This window comes from Microtus oregoni, unplaced genomic scaffold, assembly GCF_018167655.1.
Source record: "Microtus oregoni isolate MIOR12 unplaced genomic scaffold, Mior012 000005F_ref0000423, whole genome shotgun sequence".
Lineage (NCBI taxonomy): Eukaryota > Metazoa > Chordata > Mammalia > Rodentia > Cricetidae > Microtus > Microtus oregoni.
This window is the reverse complement of record NW_024543064.1, coordinates 40,234,825-40,258,753: the sequence shown is the minus strand read 5'-3', so window position 1 is coordinate 40,258,753 and position 23,929 is coordinate 40,234,825. Positions and strand designations below refer to the sequence as shown.

General features: G+C 39.6%; 1 protein-coding gene across 3 annotated transcripts in view; it reads right to left on the bottom strand.

Annotated features, from left to right (window-relative positions):
- The window catches only part of Zfyve9 (zinc finger FYVE-type containing 9), a 131,384-nt gene that overhangs the window by 86,151 nt on the left and 21,304 nt on the right, over positions 1 to 23,929 (bottom strand). For 2 of the 3 annotated variants that reach the window (XM_041651788.1, XM_041651790.1), the window contains exons 1-2: positions 6,311 to 6,413; positions 2,225 to 2,330 (exon numbers count right to left, since the gene is read on the bottom strand). In XM_041651788.1, the coding sequence (XP_041507722.1) occupies positions 2,225 to 2,294 (70 nt within the window). In that variant the 5' untranslated portion in view covers positions 2,295 to 2,330; positions 6,311 to 6,413. Of the gene's footprint in view, positions 1 to 2,224; positions 2,331 to 5,173; positions 5,292 to 6,310; positions 6,414 to 23,929 lie in introns of those variants that run through there. The other variant, XM_041651789.1, reaches the window with a different exon arrangement.

Below are 23,929 nucleotides of genomic sequence, written 5' to 3'. Positions count from 1 at the left end.
CAGTCAACCTTGTAGTCCTACCTACTTGGGAGCCTGAGGTGAGAGAATAACCGAGTCAGTAAGTTCAAACTAAGTGAGAAACAGAGTAAGACCCTGTCTCAAAATACAAGAAAAACAAACAAAACCCAGTAGCCCTATGTAATTAAAATTTAGGCATTTTAGTAATTATAAAGTTTTAAAATTTTTTTTAAATGGGTCTAGAGATTTAGCAGGGATATGAGTGCCTAACATGCTTACTAAGCCTCAGTCCACATCCAGCCTTCTAAGCCTTCTAAACTGTGTCAGCGAATACCTACAGACCTAGGGAGGTGAAGGTAGAAGCAGGAAGCTGGAGGATAACAAGTGCAAGGTCATCTTTTGCTCTATCCAGAGTTTGAGGCTAACCTGGGCAATACAGAAAACCCTATTTTAAAAAAAGAAGTCTGGGGAGATAGCTCAGTGGGTAAAAGGGTAGCTGTGCAAGCATTAAGACCCCAGTTTAGATTCCCAGAAGTCAAATAAAAGACTACAGATATAAGCTGGGGCACGGTGCTGTCCAGCTGTAACCTACAATGGGGAGTAGAGACGGCAGATCCCAAAGGGTTGCTGAGAAGTCAATCTAGCTGGAAAGAACTCTGGGAATAGTGAGATATCTGTTTTAAAAAATAAGGTTAGAAATCACCAAGGAAGTGATATAATGTTGACTCCTGGCCTCCACAAGCATCCGCACAGACAAGAACATCTATGTGTATAAGGGTTCTCTCTCTCTGTCTGTCTGTCTGTCTGTCTCTGTCTCTGTCTCTGTCTCTCTCTCTCACACACACACACACACACACACACACACACTCGCACACCAAAAAACCTTCAAGAACATTAAAAAATGAAACAGAGATACAGAAAAAAGTATAAACTACACAAAAATGGCAGGGTACTAATCACTGCTGTCCATGGGTTATGATGCACTTACGTTTATTAGACTAGTCTCTTTAATTGTCGTTTTGAGACACAGTCCTGGAACTCTTTATATAGATCAGGCTGGCCTCAAACTCACAAAGATTCATCTGCCTCTGCCTCCCAAGTGCTGGCATTAAAGGCATGCGCCACCATGCCCAGTATAATTTGTATATATCTACATTTTCTCATGAGGTTTTTAAAAGTTTGCTACAACATGTGAAATTCTGCTAGTAATAATGTTACTAATTAAATTTATATTTATAAGGAGATTTGGAAAAATGGTATTTAATTATTATATCAAAAACATAATTTCATCTAACATTTGTTTCCTTTGTAACAAACCAAACTATGACAGTTATTCTCTCAGATTCTAGTGCTATTTTTGTATCTCTAAATGGGTTAAAGAAATAAAAATGAATGCACTTAGTGCCTTTTCTTCTTTCTGTCTTCAGTAAATGATAACCATGGTGTTGAAATTATTCAGCTATAATTGTAACACCTTGCACCATAGACCATATTAAAGTCTTTACTGCAATGCAATAGCTTATTTACCTTCTCTTTCACCTACTGAATCATTTCTGAAGGCAGAACCATTTCATTCCATCAGTGCAAGGCCTACTTTGTGTCAAGTGCAAGGCCTACAGTGTCAAGTGGTAGTAAATACACAAAAGTAATAAATAAAGAATAAAAACATTTGGTTTATATACCTCACTTTATGAATCAGGCTAATATTAAATTTGTGATGATCCATCTACCTCTGGTTCCCAAATGCTAAGATTACAGAGTTGGCCATTTACTACACATTTTCTCTTTAAATAAGGAAATAAAATTAACAGGAAATGAGAAAATACCTTCATGGAACTATCTTAAACATTAAGTTTAAAATATGTAAGTATCTGGCATATAATGGTAAGAAATGTTAATTTCCTCTCTAAAATATACTATGTATTATTGTCATTATATCATAAGACTTGTGTAAATTATTTTTTAAGATTTATTTCATTCTATTTTATGTGTATGGGTGTTTTGCCTACATATAGCTCTGTGTACCACTTGTGTGCCTAGTCCCTGTGGAGGTCAGAGGAGGGCATCAGATCCCCTGGGACTTACAGACAGTTGTGAGCCACAACATGGGTGCTGGGAATTTAACCCGCGTCCTCTGCAAGAGCAGCCAGTGCTCTTAACTGCTGAGTCCTTTTTCCAACCCCGATTTGTTTTAAGAACTGCATACTCTTATTCTCACATTCTCTATATCATAAATTCAAATAGATTTACCGATGTAAATTCTCACCTTCATTTTGTTCAAATTCATCCAATACCTTGTCCAGGTTGTAAGCTTCGGCTTGAAAGTAATTCTCCATCAGTGAGGAGACGCTGCTGAAGAGACTTGTCTAGACCTAAAGAGGAAAAGAAAATTGAGTTATACTTTGAATTATTAAAATATAATTTATAGATCCTAGGTATACAAGGATGAAATCACCAACGAATCCATTTGGACAACAATAAACAACCTAAGATCTTCAAGTCTAGACACCTATGAGCTAACAGTTATCAAAATGCAGTCAGCCACTATATCTGTAAGTTCTATGTCTATAGATTAACCAGTGATGGACAAGAAATAATCAGAAAAAACTGCACATGTACTGAACATACACAAACACTGTTCTAGTCATTTTTCTCTAAGTAAAACAGTTTAACAGCAATTTCTGTTGCACTTTATCTCAGTAAGGCAGCAATGATTTACAGTATACAGGATAGGCTGAGCAAGTTACATATAAATACTCCATAGATTCTGGAATCTGCAATGGTCCTGGGGCCACTCCTTCATAGATACTAAGGGACAAATGCAGAATTATTATAAACATAGAAGGTAGATTTATCTCATAGCTTATACTTCAAAAGAAAAAGTCCAGGTGCTGGGAAGGGTCCTTTTGATTAGGATAAAGCTACATTTCCACTACAGAAGGGAGTTTATGGCTTTTGTGAAACAGAAAAATTCAGAGAAAGTTCAAGTGTAGGTAAGGGATATTTGTTTTCATTTTAATGATGACTGATGAATCTTTTTAAATCTCTCATTTTTAAATATAATTTTAAAACTTCCCTTACTGTTATTTGACCTAAAAGTGTATGTACACACACACACACACACACACACACGATTTCAATGACTTAACAGAATGCCAAGTAACACCATAGTCAGAGTTAAAAAAATGCTACTTGTTATTCCTTTATTGCTATTTAAGATTTTATAGAGTCAAAACCTACATTGGAGCCCAGGTTGACCCAGACTCTTAGGAGCTGGGATTACGTTATGAGCCATACCAGGCTTACTGATTATCCCTTTTTTGAGGAGATCAAATTTAGATTTACTAATGAAAAGTGGGAGAAAGCTCTTAAGACAAGGAGATGTTCCAAGGGAAGAACACCCTTGATTATGCCTTTAAATTAACTTATCTCTTGGTATGTGTCCATGTGTGTGTCCGTCCGTGTGTGTACAGGTTCATGTGAATGTGCATGTTCATGTGGCAGGTGCAAGTGGTATACACCACTTGACACAGGGTATTTTCCTCAATCACTTTTCCATCTTTGTGTGTCCATGTGTGGCGGTCTGTGTGTGCACATGTACGTGTGTCTGTGTGTGAGTGCAGATGTGCAAATGGCATGGCACACATATGGAGGTCAGAGGACAACCTTGGATGCTGGTCTTTGACTCCCACCTTGCTTGAGGCAGAGTACCTGCTGCTTTTCTTCTGTGCACACAAAGCTGGTTGACCCGGGAGCTTCTAGGGATTTTCTTGTCTCTGGCTTCCCACTAACAGTAGAACTGGGATCATATTGTTTACTACCACACCTGGCCTTATGTGGGTTCTGGGTATTTGAAATGATCCTGGTTTTTGCATAGCAAGCACTTCACCCACAGAGCCATTGCCCCAGCACACTAAAGAGGTAACACCTGGTGATGTATCATTTGTGAAGAGTTGTTTACTATTGGCTAAATAAGGTTTTGATGTTAGGATTAATAATTAGGGCTTAACTATTCTGCCTAATACACAGTAGATATACAATAAATGTAAGTTTGTTAGTATATTTACAAACCTTTTATCCCCTACCTTCTTTATGGTGCCTTATCCTTGCTGTCTCTAGGAAATGTTTTAGGTTTTCAAACCTTGAGACCCTGGTTTCATTTTGAAAGAAACAGCTGCGGTTCCCTGAAGACTTGGCAATTAGTGGTCTCTTATTGCATAAGTTAGAATTTATGACAAGATTCTTTACTTGCTTTCTGATAAAATGCTCATTTTACACAAAATAGTAACACACTAAATTCATATATGTATATTTCTCTGTGAAATATACTAACATAATATAGTTTCTATATATATTTCATAGAGAAATATAATTCTTTGGATTTTTCTATATGAGGATTTTGTCTTTTTACCTCTAGAGTCTTTACTAACCAGAGTCTTTAGAAATCCTGCAGAATATCAGCATTGCAGTCCCACTTATAGCACCAATCTGACTGCTGCTTTTATGTCTCCTTCCTTGGCACTTTTTGTGCCACAGTGAACATGTGTAAATTTAGACATCAAATATTACTGGGTATGTACTAGGCACCAACTATTGTCCTAGTCACTAAACTATAGTAACAAATAACCTAGTGAGCTAAATACTAACCTAAAGCAGCCCAAGGTCTCACAGGGGAGATAAATGGCTAACTTGAAGCATAAAATACTGTGACTGGTACTAATTGATATATGCACCAGGTGCTTATATGAAGCCAAAGAAGAGATGGATCTGAGTTAGTGTAAGGCGAGGGTGCATTATCAGGGTAGACTATATTATTACTAAGAACATTCCAAATATATCCCCAAGGCTATTACACAGAGAAACCTGTCTTAGAAAACTGGGGTGGGGGGTAGGGGGTGGAGTCAGGCGAGCTAAACAACTTGTTAACAGAGCTTGGACAAATAAACAGCTCAAGAAGGACGTCTTCTTGGAGGTTTATACCACGACAAGCACTGACCTGGGGACAGCATATCTAGGCTGAGACCTGGAGCAGCACACATTATCTCTGCTTGCATTCCTTCTGTGAGCTGAGTCACAGCCACACTGAGCTGCAGGAAGGATTGGGGGCGGGGGCACTCATACTTCAGCTGCAGCTCCTTCAGAGAAGCAGGAATGGAGTCTGGTGGACTGGGACACCCTTTGCTACAATGGTAGAAACTTCCTACAGAGGCGGTACCTGAAGGATAGGATCTTGCCACATGAAGTGCAGAAGGACAAGAAATAGCTTGCCAACTTCGGATGCAGACATTCTGGTCAAGAAAAATTATTACCAAGTGCCTCTGCGCCATCCTCAACTGAAAAGAAAGAGCTCAATTTCATATTTAACATCCATGACTTTCCTCACAATTCATGTGGAAAAAAAAAAACAGAGAACTCAAAAAATACAGCATTCTACTGGTGAAGGGCATGATCCATTTCTGAAACCAGCCTCACTACCATGACCTCCTGCCATTCTATAGATCTTAAATAATTTTAAGTAATTTGGGGGCAGAAAAAAAAATCTACAACTTCCAGTTAGGAAAACTCAAAGACTCTATAAGATTATAATACTTTTCTGTCTACTTGAAATTACTGCTCTCACAACTAATCTACAAATATAAAATCAAATGCTGCAATTATATCTATATTTTTGATTCTGTACCCCCAAAATTTTCTAATTGAATTTTGCTCTTGCATAATGACTAAGAAACAGAGACAGATATGCCACTATTCTTTCCTAATGCCATTGTTCAATCCATGTTCTTTTTTATGCTAAAACTAGCTTTCTATGATCAGTTTAACAGGAAGTTGTTTCTAAAAGGAAGGAGCCAGCACTAGTAGAGAAATTAGTGTTCTAACATACTTTATAGTTATTAACCACCGCCCCCTCCAAAAAAAAAAAAAAAAAAACCAAAACCCAGAGCTAGAGAGATGGTTCAGCAGCTAAGAGTGCATACTGCCTTTATAGAGGACTCCCGGTTCCTAGCACATATGTCAGGTGGCTCCCGATTGCCTGCTCCAGGGAATACAACACCTTCTTCTGGATGAAGCCTCTAATTCCAGTGCTAAGGAAAAAGAAGTAGGAGGCTCACAAGTTTGAACACGAGCTTGAATTACATAGCGAATTCCAGACTAGCACGGGCTACACAGATTGTCTCAAACTAATGAATGTCTTACTCTGAATTAAAGTAAAATCGTTTGAAAAGCTGTACTGTTGATTGAATATGAGACATCAGTAATGAAGCACTCAGCATGTGTCCATCAACCTTGCAGTCACAGATGTAGTCCTTCTCTAGTTTAGTATCATAGAGAGATACGACAATGGTTTCCATACCTTTCTCCTTATGAACATGATAAAGAGCAGCCTTCTCTGTGCTTGCTCATGATGCCTGCTGTGCCACTAGCCAGTCTTCTGAACCAGAATGTCCTCTTTGATCCTACAAAAAACCAGAGTGCTTATTACACTTGCTAAAGCAATAAGCTCTAATTTTCATTATATAAATCTACTATAGCCAGACAAATAAAAGTAGCAGGTTTCAACAACAAATTAAAATTACATCTTCAGATTCAAAGACCTGCTTAGCATGGAAGGCAACCGAACAAATATTTTATTGAAGAAGTCAAAAATTTAAGTGTCAGAGAAGAGTAAAGAACTTCTTTGTATACTCATTTTGGGAGATTACACATAACAAAACAACAGCAGGCAGCTCCTTTCCAATGACTTTAATGGTGGAGTCATAAAGATACTTTATTCAACAACAAGCCCTTCAGAACTCCAAAGTTAAGAAAACTGCTACCTCACAAGAATGTCCTCAAATATGATTTTTCCTTACTGTGTACACGCAGAATTTTTTTTTCCAAGACAAGGTCTCTGATGTGGGAGCCCCTCTGTGTGTTGTTTGTATTGGTTAATGAATAAAGAAACTGCTTTGGCCTGATAGGGAAGAACTTAGGTAGGCAGAGAAGACAGAAGTGAATTCTAGGAGGAAGAAAGCAGAGTCAGAGAGCTGCCATGGATCTGCCAGAGACAGATGCTGGGAATTTTACCCAATAAGCCACTGCCACATGGTAATACATAGATTAATAGAAATGGGTTAAATTAATATAAGAGTTAGCCAATAAGAAACTAGAGCTAATGGACCAAGCAGTGATTTAATTAATACAGTTTCTGTGTGGTTATTTCGGGGCTAAGCTAGCCGGGCAGCCGGGATGAACAAGTGGCCTCCCTCTAACAGGTCTCACTACTTAGCTCTGGTCAGTCTGAAATTCAGACCTTGAACTGACCTTGAACTCGGAGATCCACCTGCCTCTTTCTCCAGAGTGCTAGGATTAAAGGTGTACACCACCAGCTTGACTGCACAGAGAATTATTAAACTGATTTAAAGGTTTCCTGCTGCAGAAAGCACCAGGTCCCATAACAGAAGGTTGTGAGCCACCATGTGAGTGCTAGAAGATGAACTCAGAACCCGCAGGAAGAGAAAGCTCAGCAGTTAAGAGCACTGGCTGCTCCGGGGTTCAATTCCCAGCATTCACATGGCAACTCACACCTGTCTATAACTCCAGTTCCAGAGGATCTGGCACCCTCACACAGACATACATGCAAGCACAAAGACCAATGAACATAAAATAAAACTAAATTTTAAAAAAGAAGTTTTCCACTGAAGTTTTTATTGCCAAACAACTGCTTTCCCTCCAGATGAAGTGTCTCCATACCCCAGATGTCCCTTCTGCCTAAAAACAGTGCATCCATTAGTACAATAAATTAAACTTCACTGTTATAGTATGTTAAAGAAAAACTTCCTCAAATGTGACTTCCTTTCTCTTAAAGAATATAACAATACCCATGGAGTTAGAGTAGTCCAACTTACATGCCTCTATAACTTCTTAGGGATGTTAATTTTAAATTTTCTTAAAGATTTATTCTACTTTAGGTATGTATGCATGCATGTACGCATATAGAGAGCTAGCACCACCAAGGCCAGAAGAAGGCAGATTCCCTGGTGCTGGAGTTTCATTTCCGGAGGTTGAACTTGGGTCCTCTGGGAAAGGCAGCAAGCACTCTTAACTGCTCAACTCTCTCTCCAGACCTGTGAGCTTTTTAGGGGCCTAATTTCATCTTGTTCAAGACTGACAGCTGGAAGAAATAAAAACAAACTAAGAAAGTATAATCATGGTATTTTCAGAACAGGTAAGATTTTTAGAGATCATTTAGCAAACACCATATTTAAATATAAAGTGAGGTGTCAGAAGAAATTTCCTGACATTATAGATGTCACATTATCTAATATGAAAATTATGTACTTAGAAAGAAAAAGTCTAAAAACTCCATTTCTAGGCACCAAAGAGAAGACAGAATGAAGCTCTCTGGTCAAGGGTTTGGCTATCTTCAAGAACACCCACCCCCGGCCATGTGAGTACGTTTTCAAACAGTGCTGCTATATTGTCTAAGGCGGCCTAGAACTTGTTAAGCAGCCCACCACTGGCCATGAAGCTTGTCTCTCAAGCACTCAGATTACAGGTGTGTGCACCAAACACCAGCCCATGTGATTTCTTAATGTGACTGTGGCTGTCTTCCAAGATAGCTGTAGTCTGTCTCCTTCCTCCACACCTGGACAAGCCTTTGTGATGACCTTAACTGACAGACCTTAATGTAGGGGAACCATGTAACTTTCAAGGCCAAGCCCTCAAAGGTGAAACAGCTTATACACTATGTATGGAAACCTGTCTGTGGTGTATTCTTTTTTTTTTTTTTTTTTGAGACAGGGTTTCTCTGTGGCTTTGGAGCCTGTCCTGGAACTCGTTCTGTAGACCAGGCTGGTCTCGAACTCACAGAGATCCGCCTGCCTCTGCCTCCCGAGTGCTGGGATTAAAGGCGTGCGCCACCATCGCCCGGCTTTTTTTTTTTAAATATTTATTTATTTATTATGTATACAATGTTCTGTCTGTGTGTATCCCTGCAGGCCAGGAGAGGGCACCAGACCTCATTACAGATGGTTGTGAGCCACCATGTGGTTGCTGGGAATTGAACTCAGGACCTTTGGAAGAGCAGGCAATGCTCTTAACCACTGAACCACCTCTCCAGCCCTGTGGTGTATTCTTAACAATGAAGAGTTTTACCTGGTGAAAGGAACTTTACATGAAAGTGCCTCACAGAGACTTTATACAAGATGCTCAATAGATGCGAGCTATTATTTAGTAAATTGTTATTTAGCAAAAAGGACCTGAAGAAGATGGCTCTGCTGGTAATTTATATGAACTATGTAGGACAGAAAGACAGTGTGATTTTGGACCATTAAACCAACCAGTGGATTGGCCATTTATACAATTAATAACCAATCAGAATTCTTAGTCTTAAATTCAAGCCAGACCAACAAAACAGAAAAAACAAAAAGGTAACCTTATTGTTCAATTTTTCTGAAAAGGCTAAATTTAGTCCTAAAAGACACCTTTTTGGATATCACCAGTTTTAATCACAGTACCAGGGGAAAATGAGATAATCTCTGAGAAGAGATTTATTCCTATAGATCAAGGTTAGAATACGTGAAGGGACTAGGATCTGGAAAGCTGACATTGTTGCTGCCCAGAGTCTCACAGGGCTTCAATTTCCAAGTTATCAATCTGGCAGCACTCACAACCATCAGATTCACAGTCAAGAGCCATGGAGAACAAGGTGGTTGCCTTCAACTAGCACATACTGAGCAAAGACAGAAGAGTCTAACAAATATTGGAAAATGTGGTTTATAACAGGTGTATCAAATACATACAGACAATAAAATCCCTAGTTCAGCCACTGATTTGAGAACAGTATTACAAGAAAAAGCATGTTTAATTCTCATGTCTATAGTAAAACAACCCTATACCATTTAAATAAATTAGCATATGTATAACACAGAGTCAGAAACCACTGATACATATAACATCCTGGGGGTGGTTAATTTTACATGGAAATTTGCCTGAACCAATGGATGCTGAGGCATCTGATTAAAGATTGTTTTTTGATCTGTCTGTGAGAATGCTTTAAAAAAAATTAGCACTTCCATTGAGCTCAATAAACCATCTTGCCCTTCACACAATATATACACACTAACATCATGAGATTTTAGTAAGCCCTTGGCTCACAAATTATGAAGCTCCACGTCTACAATCTGCTGATAGACTTATTCTCTTTACTGACTCTGTTTCTCTAGAGAATCCTAGCGCAAAGTCATACATAGATTAATTGTTCATGACTGAACAATAATTATCAGCTCACTAGCTCAATTCCACACCTTGAATTTTTACATAGCATCCTTTCATAATTGCCTGTCTCTGCCCCATAAACATATTCTCCCCACCCTCCACTGACCCACCCAGGAGATTAAACACAGAGTCTTGCACATGCTAGACAACTACTCCAGTCTATACATTTTTATTCTAAGATAAACACCATGATCAAGTAAAGTCCATCCATCTAACCTATTGGCAATGTGTGAGCTCCTGATCTAACATGAATTAATTATAAAGATTCTCCACTGACTCTCTACCCTAACCTGGAAGATACAGCTAGAATTGGCACCTCCAAATCTTCAAGACAGCAGCATCCTTGTAGAAATTCCATGCCCCCCTTTTCCATTAGTTCCAGTGGGTTACCTTAAATCCCAAAAAGTGTTAACAAAATATATTTTAATAGAATAATTAAAAAGATGTCTCAGTCAGTAAAGTGCTTGCCATACAAGTATGAGGACTTGAGTTCAATTCCCAGAAGACACGTAAAGAAGCCAGGTGTGGTGACACACACTTGTAACTCCAGTGCTGGAGGCAGAAACAGGCAGATAAAGCTTGCCAGCGAGTCAGTCTAGCCTACTTGGTGAATTACAGGCCAGTGAGGCACACTACCTCAAAAAATAAGGTGGGGCTAGAGAGATGGCTCAGCAGTGAAGGACACTGGCTGCCTTTCCTGAGGTATTGAATTAAATTCCAGAACTTACACGACAGCTCACAACTGTCTATTACGGAATCCAACGCCCTTTTACTGGTGTGCAGTACACTCAGACAAAGCATCCATATACATATAATATATAAATAAATCTTAAAACAAAACAAACAAAAACCAAACTGGGGTTGTGCTGTACATCTTTTTTTTTAAATATTTATTTATTTATTATGTATACAGTATTCTATCTGTGTGTATGCCTGCAGGCCAGAAGAGGGCACCAGACCTCATTACAGATAACCATGTGGTTGCTGGGAATTGAACTCAGGACCTTTGGAAGAGCAGGCAATGCTCTTAACCACTGAGCCATCTCTCCAGCCCCCTGTGCTGTACATCTTTAATCACAGCACTCAAGAGGCAGAGGCAGGTGAATCTCTGTAAGTTCAAGTTAAGTGTCTACATAATGGGTTTCGGGACAGCCAGAGCTACAGAGTGAGACGCTGTCTCAAAATAAACAAACAAACAAGGTAGCTGGCACCCGAGGAATGACACTCAAGGTTGACTTCTAAGCTTCCATATGCATACATACTTGTGAATACCCACATGTGTGCATACACACACAGCCCAAAAAGAACCCCTAAAACTGAAGAAAGACCCAAAAGGCCACACTCAGTGGAGACCCGTATTAGTGTATCACCAAACCCTCCTCAGAGAAGCCTGTTGCAGTAGATGGTGATTAACACAGAGACTCACAACTGGACAATATGCAGAGAGAGCCCGGAAAGGGACACCTGTATCATCCCTGCCCCAAGGCTCAGGGATCTACACGGAAGAGGCCGTGGGAACGAATGTGAGCCAGAGGTGGTGACTCCAGGGCAACAGTGTTCTCCAGACACACAGGGCTGCTACACAGGAACTCACAGAGACAGAGCATGTATAAGACCTGCACAGGTTCAACCCAGACAGAATCCCAGCATGGGTAGAGGAAGTGGGTACCACTCCTAACCAGAAAGCTACTTGCAGTTGATACCTGCTGAAAGAGTGAAAATCGGTGTTCTTCAATGAAGTGACACTGGGTATACCAACCACACTCTAGGGCAGGACTCATGCTCAGGAGTGTACAAAGTAGACTCCATGTGATTTTTTGTGTGTGTTGGGGGGGGTTGTTTTGGTTTTTTGTTTGTTTGTTTAAGAGAAAGACAGAACATGAAATTGGGAGGTGGGGGAATCAAGGAGGAGCTGGTAAAGGGAAAAGACGTGATCAAAATAGACTACACGAAAAATGTAAAAAGTAAAATAAGATTAAAAACAAAAGAAATGCTAGAAATCACAAATACTGTATCAGAAATAAAATCTGTCTCTGATAGACTTATTAAGAGAAGACGTGGCTGAGCAAAGACTCTTCTAAACATGAGAATTTCTTAGCAGAAACCTGAGGGAAAAAAATTAGGTCTACAAGAGCTAGTTCCAGGACAGGCTCCAAAACCACAGAGAAACCCTGTCTTGGAAAAAAAAAAAATTAAAACACAAGAAGGAATTACTTAAAAGGAAAAAGATTTGCTTTAAAATGACAGAATTTCGTCTAATTAATATCAAATATTAAGTCCACAAGTCCAGGACATTCAGAGAACACTGAGCCACATAAAAGAGGAGCAATAGCAGCAGCAGTGTGTGTGTATATACATGTCATATTCAAACTACAGAAATTCAAAGATTAAGAAAAAAATGCAAGCCAGGCATGGTATTGCTGAGAGGCAGAGGTGTAAGGATCTGGAGTTCAAGACCAATCTGAAGAACATAGTCAGTTTGAGATCAGTCTGGGCTACAAGATATTCTGTCTGAAAATAAACAAAGCAAAGAGAGGGTGAGATGGCTCCAGGTAGGAGAACTGAGTTTAATCCTTGGAGCCCATAAGTGAAGCAGAAAACCAACTTCTGAGAATTGTCCAGTCCTCCACATGTGCATCATGTGTGCGTGCCCTGGACTCACATACACTGCATGCACGCATACAAAGAGTAATGAATAAAGTTAAAAAAAAAAGAAAAAAATGCAAAAAGAAGCCACAGACAAGGGGAGGAAACATCTTACAGAAAAGCAAAGTAAGTATTATATCCAACTTCTCCTGAAAAAATCATACAAATGAGAAAGAGGGATAGAATATTTAGAGTGCTGATTGTAAGATCTAACCAACAGAGAAATCTGTACTCTCTCAACATGTTTATTCATTGTAAGTGATAGAAATAACATTAATAATCAAATCTGGTTGTATAAATGCACCAATCAAAAGTCAGCAATTTGGTCAGAGATGACTCAGTGGGTAGAGACACTTGCACATAGATCTGACAACCAGAATTCAACCCCCTGGATTGTGAGACAACTGAATCCTGACAGCTGTCCGCTGACTTCTGAAGTGCATAGTAAGTTTGAGATGTGTGCCGTAGTATACACACACACACACACACACACACACACACACACACACACTTGTATACAAAACACAATTACATTTTTAAAGGGTCTCCAGGACAGGCAAGGGTGGCATACACTTTCAGAGGATCTCTGTGAGTTCAAGGCCAGCCTGGTGTACAGAGTACCAGGACAGCCAGGGCTACAAAGAAACCCTGTCTCAAAAAACCAAAATAAAAAAATAAAAAGGTCTCCAGCCAGGCTAATTAAGAAGTAAGAGAAGATATAAATTTCTAATACCAGAAATGAAAGAAGGGATACCACTACAGATCCTCTAGAAATTAAAAACATAAAAAGGAATACTACTGAAAAATGTTATTTAAATAAAAAACAAAAAAAACTCACAAAAATTAATACTATTGACAACCCCTATGTTCACAAACTTGATAACATAAATGAAAAGGGTCACAAGTTAGTTAATATTCTGCTACTATAGCAAAGTATCTGAATATAATCAATTTATAAAGAAGAAAGATTTATTGAGATATTTCAGCCCATAGTTGCTTGGCCCCATCACTTTAACACAGGAGACCACTTCATAAATATAACACCAGTACACAGACACAGACACTGAGAGCAACAATCAATAAATGGGACTTCCTGAAACTGAAAAGCCTCCATAAGTCAAAGGACACGATAAATAAGACAAACCAATCTACAGAATGGGAAAAGCTCTTCACCAACACGTCTGACAGAGGGCTGATCTCCAAAATATATAAAGAACTCAAGAAACTAACATCAAAATACAAAACAATCCAATTTTTAAAATGGGATATAGAGCTAAACAGAGAATTCTAAATAGAAGAATCTCAAATGGCCAAAAGACATTTAAGGAATTGTTCAACATCCTTAATCATCAAGGAAATGCAAAAAAGATGGACTCTGAGATACCATCTTATACCTGTCAAATGGCTAAGGTCAAAAATACTGAGGACAGCTTATGTTGGAGTCAGGAAAACATTCCTCCATGGCTGGTGGGAGTGCAAACTTGTACAGCCGCTTGGAAATCAGTATGGCGATTTCTCAGAAAATTGGGAATTAATCTAACTCAAGACCCAGTGATACCACTCCTGGGCATATACCCAAAGGATACTCAATTATACCACAAGAACACTTGCTCAACTATGTTCATAGCAGCATTATTTGTAATAGCCAGAACCTGGAAACAACCTAAATGCCTCTCAACTGAAGAATGGATAAGGAAAATGTGGTACACAATGGAGTACTACTCAACTGTAAGAAACAAGAGATCATGAAATTTGCAGGCAAATGGATAGAACTAGAAAAAACCATCCTGAGTGAGGTAACCCAGACTCACAAAGACAAACCTGATATGTACTCACTCATAAGTGGATATCAGATGTAAAGCAAAGGACAACCAGACTACAATCCACAGCTCCAGAGACACTGGGTAACAAGGAAAACCCTAAGAGGGACACATGGATCACCCAGGGAAGGGGAACTAGATGAAATCTCCTGGGTAAACTAGGGGCGAGGGAGTGGCGGAAAAAGGAAGAGGATAGGAGATGAGAACATAAGGGAATGGGATGGTTGACAGGGGAGAGGGACCGAGTCAGAGAGCAATGAAAGAGAGATCTTGATAGAAAGAGCCACCATGGGGTTAGAAAAAAACCTGGTGCTAGGGAAATTCCCAAAAATCCATAAGAATGACCCCAGCTAGAACTCCTATCAACAGTGGAAATGCCTGAACTAGCCTTGCCCTATAATCATATTGGTGAATACCCCAACTACCATCATAGAGCCTTCATCCAGTAACTGATGGAACCAGATACAGAGATACACAACCAAGCAACAGGCCGAACTCCAGGAATCCAATCGAAGATAGCAAAAAGGAATATAAAGCAAGGGAGGCCAATATCATGATGGAGAAATCTACAGAGACAGCTGAACCAAGCTCAGGGAAACTCATGAACTCTAGACTGACAGCTGTGGAGCCTCCATGGACTGAACTAGGCTCTCCATATGTCTGAGGGACCCCTGGCAGTAGGACCAGGATCCATCCCTGGTTCATGAGCTAGCTTGTTGGAGTCCTTTTCCTACAGTGGGATGCCATGCTCAGCCTTAATGCAGGGGGGGAGGGGCTTGGTCCTGCCCCAACTTAATGTGCCAGACTTTCTTGACTTCCCATAGGAGCTCTTACCAGTTGGGAGGAGTGGATGGATGGGAGGTGAGTTGAGAGAGAGATGTGGGGGATGGAGATGGAGGCGACTGTGGTTGGAACGTAAAATAAAGTTTAAAAAAATAAAAAGATAATTTTTTTTTAAAAAAAATGAGTTTTTTCTAATTCATTCTATGAGGTCAACTAATATCACCCTAACCCCAAAACCAAAGACATTAGAAGACAAGAAAACTATTTCAGTGTCTCTCATCAACACAAATGGAAAGAAACTAGACAAAAATATTAGCAAAACAAATCTAATATAATAATTATACACAACAACCAAGAGAAATTTATCACTTATTATGTAAACCTGATTCAGTGAATTTAAAAACTGATCTATGTAATACATCACACCAGCATGCTAAAGAAGAAAACTCACATTGGATGCAGGAAAATCTTTTGTCAAAATCCAACAGCCATTCATGATATGTTATGTTAGAAGAAACACAGAAATCTCCCTGCCAGGCTACAGACTCCTTGTAAGAATGGCAGTGTCACCCACACCTTGACATTACTTCTGCAGTGCCCCACAGCGCTATTATACAGAGGAAGCTCTCCAACGTTTTTACTGACTCAATTACCATCTCTGAATATGCATGAAAGCAGCTAAAGGAACCAATGTAAAACATGCAACCCCTTCCTCATAAAAAGGTTGCATTCTGATTTGCAGCTCAAGGAAGCTCTGTAGAGTCTGGTGGTGTTTAGGTCTCATTAAACATAAATTCATGTTCCTTTCAAGTCTTTGTTCTAAAAACAAGAAGAGAAAAAAAGGCAAAACCCAAACCAAACAAACAAATAAAACCTGCCTTTAACAACTACAGGGCTCTTACCCCATCTGGGTACTTCTGAGGCTGTGTCCATTAAATCTACTTATGTTTTATTCTCTGGTCTCTCTCCAGGGTGTTTCTCCTCATTACATTATTTAAGGATGAGTTCACTTCAGTACACTAGACACAGCTTTTGGGTCCCCCCACCTTTTGTTTCTCTTTTAAAATGCTGCTCGGCTAAGTGCTATTAGACTGGCTACTTTCCAGGGTATTGTTCTTAGTGGTCAAGGCTTGTAGCTTCATGTGAAACAATGAGACAATGTGGAGAAATGGAAAAAATACAGGACCCCTGGGGCCAGCTGACCTGAGCTTGCAGCTATCAGCTATTTGATTGCAAATTTTAAAAAAATCTGTTTTCTTTTTCTTTAAATGATGACAATATCAATTATATCCAACTGACCTGGGTCATAACACTGCAATGAGGATTAGGAAATTAGATGACAATGTAGAAATACTTTATAAACTATTCTACAAACATGCATCACCATTATATAAAATATGGTTGAAAGACAGTATCAACTAAAGGATAATTCACCTCATGATGACAAGAATATCTAGAAAATCTGACAGGATCGTGGCTACTTCTCCAAAGCGTGGTATATCCTTTCTTTTAAATTTTTTTATGTGCTAGGTGCTTTGTCTGCATGTATGTCTGTGTGCCACATACAGGCCTGGTGCCCAGAGAACAGAGAAGGTGTTGAGCTGTCATGTCGGTGCTAGGAATTGAAATGGGGTTCAGTTCCTCTGGAAGAGCAACCAGTGCTCTAACCCTGAGCCATCTCTCCAGCCCCCAAACCCTGGCATATTTGGTTGAACTTTGAAAAAACCAAAATAATGATAGGAAATAAAAAAGCATTTGATGATGCATAAAAGAGGATAATTAAACAAATGTCTGGGTAGACACATGGTTGGTTGAATCGATAAACTACGTGAGGTTTTCTTTCTGTTTGTGCATAACCTTAGTACTGTCTAGGGGAAGGTGTAATGTTCCTCTTGATGAATTTCACTGATGTCTTACTTAATGAGCTTTATTTGATTTTCGGTGTATAAGCATTTCTTTCCTCTCCTCCATTTGAAGCAACATACTGACATGCATCTGAATTGCTTGCCCTTAGTCTCCAAAACAACTGCAATGGATCCTTTTTTTTTTCTTCTTTTTTTTGCTTTGATGTTGAGATTGTTATTCTTTCGGTCCCTGCCCTGGCCACGCCCACTCCTTTTAACCTCTGACCTCGCCCCCCATTGCTCTCTCTCTCCCTGTGTTCTCCCCCATGTACACACGGGGCTCTGCCTCTCTCCCTTCTTCTCTTTCTCCTCTCTCTCTCTCTCCTTCTCTCTCTCTCTCCTTCTCTCTCTCTCTCTGTCTCTCTCTCTTTCCCTTTCTTTCTTTCTCTCCTTGTTAATAAATTCTTATATGGCTATTTCCTGTGTTTATATGTCTGTTACTGCCGCCACCGCCACCGCCAGCGCAGGGCAGACCCTCCCGCGCCGCTTTTTCTCATGGCGGGCTCCGCCAGCCCGCCCCAGGGATATTTTTTAATAAGATTGGGGTTATTTTTTAAGAATAAGAGAGATAGTCTCACACTGTAGGCTATCCTCAAATGTGAGGTAATCCTCTTGTTTAGTATTAGGATTTTAGGCATGGATAGTTCCTCCCTCTGCCCCGAGACAGGGTTTCTCTGTAGCTTTGGAGCCTGTCCTGGAACTTGCTCTGTAGACCAGGCTGGCCTCAAACTCACAGAAATCCACCTGCCTCTGCCTCCTGAGTGCTGGGATTAAAGGCCTGCGCCACCACTGCCTTACTGGTCTGTATAGTTTTTAAGAAAGTTCATACAAACCAATGCTTTCCTCACCAATTACGAGTGGTATTTGAGTCTGACAATTGGTCAGAAAATATTTTTGAGTTTTTGAAAATTGTGAATATCACTTGTTGCATGGTTAGGTGCTTTCCATTCTTTTATTACTATTTATTTCAGTCAGTGTTTTTAATAAGAGCTCATTACATCTTTTATCTTTATAAAATGATCTTTGAAAAGTTAGGAGTGGACTAAAAAGAAGACGCCATGATATTATGCTATAAATCCCTCCCTCCCTCCCTTTCTTTCTTCTCCCTTGTTGTAGTTGTTTTTTTTTCACTACAGAGTTTCTCACCATGGCCCTGAACTCCATCTGGCATCAAACTCAGAGATCTGCCTGATTAAAGGTGTGGGCCACCACCACCCAGCTGCTGTATGCTTCCTTGAGACAAGAGCTCACTGTGTAAGCCCTAGCTGACTGAATATGTAGACCAGGATGGCTTTAATTAGCAGCAGTCCTTCCGCCTTTCCCCCTAGGCCTGGAATTACAGGTTTGCACCACAAAACCTGACTCTGACCTTTGAAAGGCTAAATAGAGGCTGGGGGAGATGGCTCAGCAAATATAACTCTGAGGACCTGAGTTCAACTCCTGTCTTAGCTGGGTTTATAGTGTTACGATGAAACATCATGACCAAAAGCCGTTTAGGGGGAAAAGGGTTCATTAGTCTGTACTACCCTATCAAACAGTGGTTCTCAACCTTCCTAATGCTTTGACCTTCTAATATAGTTTCTCATGCTATGATTACCCCAGCTATAAAAGTATTCCATTACTACTTTATAACTGTAGTTTTGCTATTGTTATGAATTGTAATGTATGCAGTACATCTGATGTGTGACCTCAAAGGGGTCATGACTCACAGATTAAGATCCACTGTTCTCAATCCTTACAAGTCTTGTTTCTGTTGTTTGTACTACTCAGCATTTTTACCTTTCAAGCTCCTACAGAATAGCCCGCTGAGCTCTGCATAGTCGAAGGCTTTTCTAGTCTGAAATTCCAAATGCCTTCCAGTCTTCCTCCAAACAACATGGTTGGGTCTGTCACAGCACTACCCATGGCCATCACAGCACTTTCTGTGTAAGTAAGGAATTATGTCCCTGTGATGAACACCATGACCAAGAGCAGTCTGGGGAGGAAAGGGCCCATTTCACTCTTCCATACCAGTCATCATGCAGGGAGGCAGGGCAGGAACTGAAGCCAAAGGAGGAAGAATGCTGCTCACTTGCTTACTACTCCTGCCTGCCTCTGCCTCCCAAGCACTGGAATTAAAGCATCCATCACCACGCTAGATTCAATCATAAATTCTTGTACTGATATAGTAATAGGTACTTAGTATAGTTATTTTGATGAAATTAAAAATGAAAGTGTGAGTCTGTTAAATGATAAGGAATGTCTAAAATTCTGTTGCTTAGATCTTGTATTCATGCTTGATTAATGAGTCAACCAAACAAAATATGTTGCCAAACACAATACTATTTATTGAGTTGGAAGTTTTAATATAGAACTGTGTTAAATACCATTAGTCCTTCATTAAAAATAAAATTTAGGAGCTGGAGAAATGACTCCCTGGTAAAGAACTTGTTCTGCAGAGAACCCAAATTTGGTTCCCAGCTCTCATGTCAGGTAGTTCACAACTACCTGTAACTGCAGCTCCACAGGGACCTGACTACTCTGCCTTCTGATGGCACCTGTACTCACATGTTCACACACATGCACACACGTAAAAATAAATCTTTAGGAGTTTAGTTCATCAGTTAATCTGGCATTTTATAAATATTTTAAATATATATATACTTTACTTAACATCATATTTTGTAGCTCTTAAAATAGACTTATTTGGGGCCTGGATAGATGGCTCAGTAGTTAAGAGTACTTGTTCTTGCAGAGGACCTGGCTTCCATCCCCAGCACCCATATGAGAGCTCGCAAATCATCTGTAACTCTGTAAATCTGTTTCGGGGGACCCTATGTTCTCTCTGACCTCCCTGGGCACAAGGCATACATGTGGTGTACATAAATACATTCGGGTAAAACACACAATCTTTTTAAAAATGAATTAATTGGTTGTGAGAGGACTCTGCTACTTTTCTCATCCTATAATTGAAGATTAGTTGAAATGGCTTATATAGTAGGCTGATGGATATAGCAGAGTAAGCACATTACTGTCAAGCAGATTGAAATTATAGTTATTTATAGTTTTAGTTCTAGTTTCTACATCAACTTTCTTGAGATATGTACATACCATAAAATTTGCCTCTTTAAAGGCGTACAGCTCAGCAGTTTTTATTGTATGTACAGAACTGTGCGATTATCACCACTACACTGTGATCATTACATCAGAACAACTTCATCCCATAAAGAAACCTTGTACTCATGGGCAAGTCATTAGTCCTTTCTCATCACCACTTTTCAGTTTCTAACTATACTGCACTTCCTCTGTGTAATTGTCTCTCGTGTGTTTCATGTAAATGGATCCAGCATCTGGCTTCTTGCATTTTTTTCTAATTCCTTTCCCATCCCTTCCTTTCCCAATTCTCTTTCCTTTATTTTTTCTTCTTCTTACTTTTAGACAGAGTGTTGTTGTATATTCCAGGATGGCTTTGAAATCAGGATCTTCCTGCTATGTTATGATGGGATTTCTAGGCATGTACTACTATAGTGATATTTTATTTATGTTTTAATAAATAAAACTTGCCTGAAGATAAGAGTGCAGAGCTAAGCCACTAGAGGACACACACCTTTAATCCCAGAACTCAAGGCCACCCTGGGCTACCTGAGATTGACTCTGTCTAAAAAGAGAAATAGAACTCACACAAAAGTTCCCAGCATTCGGGAGTCACAGGCATTTAATCCCAGCACTAGGGAGGTGGGGACAGGAGAGATATGGCTGGGTAGAGAGAGGTATGTAAGGAAGGAAGAGACAAGAACATTGCAGTCTAAGGTTTGGTGGAGAACATTGCAGCCGGCAGTCATATTGAGGACAGGATTGCCCTTCATTTGTCTGAGCCTTGGTAGAGGTAAGAACTCTATAGTGGTTTGGCTGCTTTGCTTTTCTGATCTTTAGCTTGAACCCCAATATCTGTCTTTGGGTTTTATAATTCGTGCTACATACCACCACACCAAGACACCTAACTTAGCATTCTGTTCTCATTCTCCCTCTCTTTCTGATTTATTTTCTTTTTAATTATGTGTGTCTATGTATGGATATGTACACATTATGCAGTTCCTGCAAAGGACATTGAAGTACCTGAAGAGGCCAGAAGGTTTTGGGCTTGTGAGAGCTAGAGTTAGCAGGTGGTTGTGCTCTGTCCCGTAGGTTCTGGAGATGGAAATTGGGTGCTCTGAAAGAACAATATGCACTCTTAACCACTGAGCTATCTCTCAGTACCTAGCATGCTGTTTCAAGATTCATTCATATTGTAATGCATATCACTATTTCATTTTCAATCAGCAAATTATATGCAGTTATACTATATTTTATTTGTTGTTTAATCAGTTAACAGGCCTTGGGGTTCTTTCATTTTGAGTCATATAAATAATACTTCTGTAAGCTTTTTTTTTTTTTTTAAGACAGGGTCTTAAGTAACCCACTGACCTGAAACTTGCTATGTAGTGGAAGATTACCTTGAACCTCTGATCCTCCCTCCTTGACCTCTCAAGTGCTAGGATTACAGGCAATACCATCACCAAGCCCAGTTTTTAAGTATGTGTTTCTATGTGGAATTAATCTTGGATATTTTCTGAGTAGTAGAATTATTTGGTCATGTGGTAACTGTATATTTGTCTTGTTCTGTTGTTGTTTGTTCTGCTAGGGGGTTATACCCAGGGCCTCGTGCATGTCATGCACAAGTGCTGCACTTCTGGTTCTGTGCTCCCCTTTGAAGGATCAGACTGTCTTACAAACACTTGCACCACTTTTCATACCTCAATGAAAGTGTGTATCAACAGTGCAGGAGGATTCCAGTTTTTTCACATCCTCACTGGCACTTTTGATTCCAGCTTTTTAGTGCTTGTGAAGAAATAGCTTATGGCTTTGAGTTTTCTGTTCCCTGATGACTAATGACTGAATATCTTTACATGTGTTTATTGGTTATTTGCTTTTCTTCTCTGGAGAAATGTCTGTTTAAATATAAGTTCTTTATATGAAATATATATATATATATATATATATATTTTCATTCTTTTTATTTCCTGTGAACCCACTTCAGATATTGAGTTTAGGTTCTGTATTAGTCAAGGTACTCTTGACTAACAGAGCATACATATGTATATATACACACACATACATACACATATATATTTGTGTGTGTGTGTATAAAGGAGATTTATTAGAGTGATCTACAGGCTGTGGTTCAGCTAATCCAACAATGACCTCCTATGAATGGAAGGTCCAAGAATCTAGTAGTTGTTCAGTCCATGAGAGTGGATTTCTCATCTGGTCTCCAGGACATACCAGAATCCCAAAGAAATAGACTCTAGTGCCAGTGAAAGAATGGACTTGCTAGTAAAACAAGAACAAGCAAGGGAAGGGGGGGGGGAAGAGAAGAGAACTTGAGGGAACAGGATAGTCAAGATGGAGGAAGGACAGAGATGAGAGCAAAGAAAGAGATATTTTGATTGAGGGAATCATTATGGAGCCAGCAAGAAACCTGGCACTAGAGAAATTTCCAGGAATCCACAAGGATGACCCTTTCCACCCTCCACTCTCCTCCCACCCCCATGCTCCCAATTTTGCCAGGGAAATATTATTTGAGTAAGCAGGAAGTGCAATCAAGCAACTTCCAAAATGTGCAACAAATGACAGAGACAACTGGCTACCTGGGCAATCACCCAGAGTCTCATTTGCAATGTTGGAGCAACCGACTTTGGCTAAGGCCTACAGCAACTGACAAATCATTTTCAGAGACAGGAAATTTTTCAAAACTGTCTTACCCTGTCTTGGCAAGATTTGACAGTCTTTTTTCTTGTATCCTGCTTGTCCTGTCTGGACATCATGCATTTTGTGAGTAGTCGATGCATGGGCAGTTCCTTGCCCAAAGGCCAGTTTTGCCAAGAAGAAAACAAGCTCCAAGTGGAGTGTCTTCGATGCTCAACATTCTTTTCGGGAATAGATCAGTGAAACCAGAAGCAATTGTGTCTCACGTTAATAGAATCCTAAACTATTTGAATTTTTTCTAAATTCTTTTATCTTTCTGTCCCATATCATGACTCCTGACATGAGACAGAAATTCTGAATTTTTATCTTAACAACATCCTTGGATTTAGAGAAGGACAGAGTCATTGTCCAACTCCAAAGCCAGCTTTGACTTTTAAGTTAGTCATGACTATTACTTTAGCCATTATTCAGAGGTTCTCATCCTCAGATGATTTGTCCTCATAAGTGATAGTTCTCTTTGCTTGGTGATTCTATCTGGATAATTATCTTTTTCCTCTTTAGGCATCTAGATGTCCAGGGTCTCTTGACTTTCTGAAGATCAGTATTTTCCTGCAAAGACAAGAGCAGAACCCTGTCCTAACCCTTATGAGGTTTCTTTACCATCTGATTGGTTGTCACCTCTGTGGATGAGCCATCATTTCTCTTGTTAAAAAATTATGATAGGTTAGCAGATAGAGGACCTCTCCAGGAAGGCAATCGGCACGCTATCCAAATAATGTTCAAGGATGAGATGTTATCTTTAAAGGAAAAACTTCAGACCTTGGAATCACATGTACA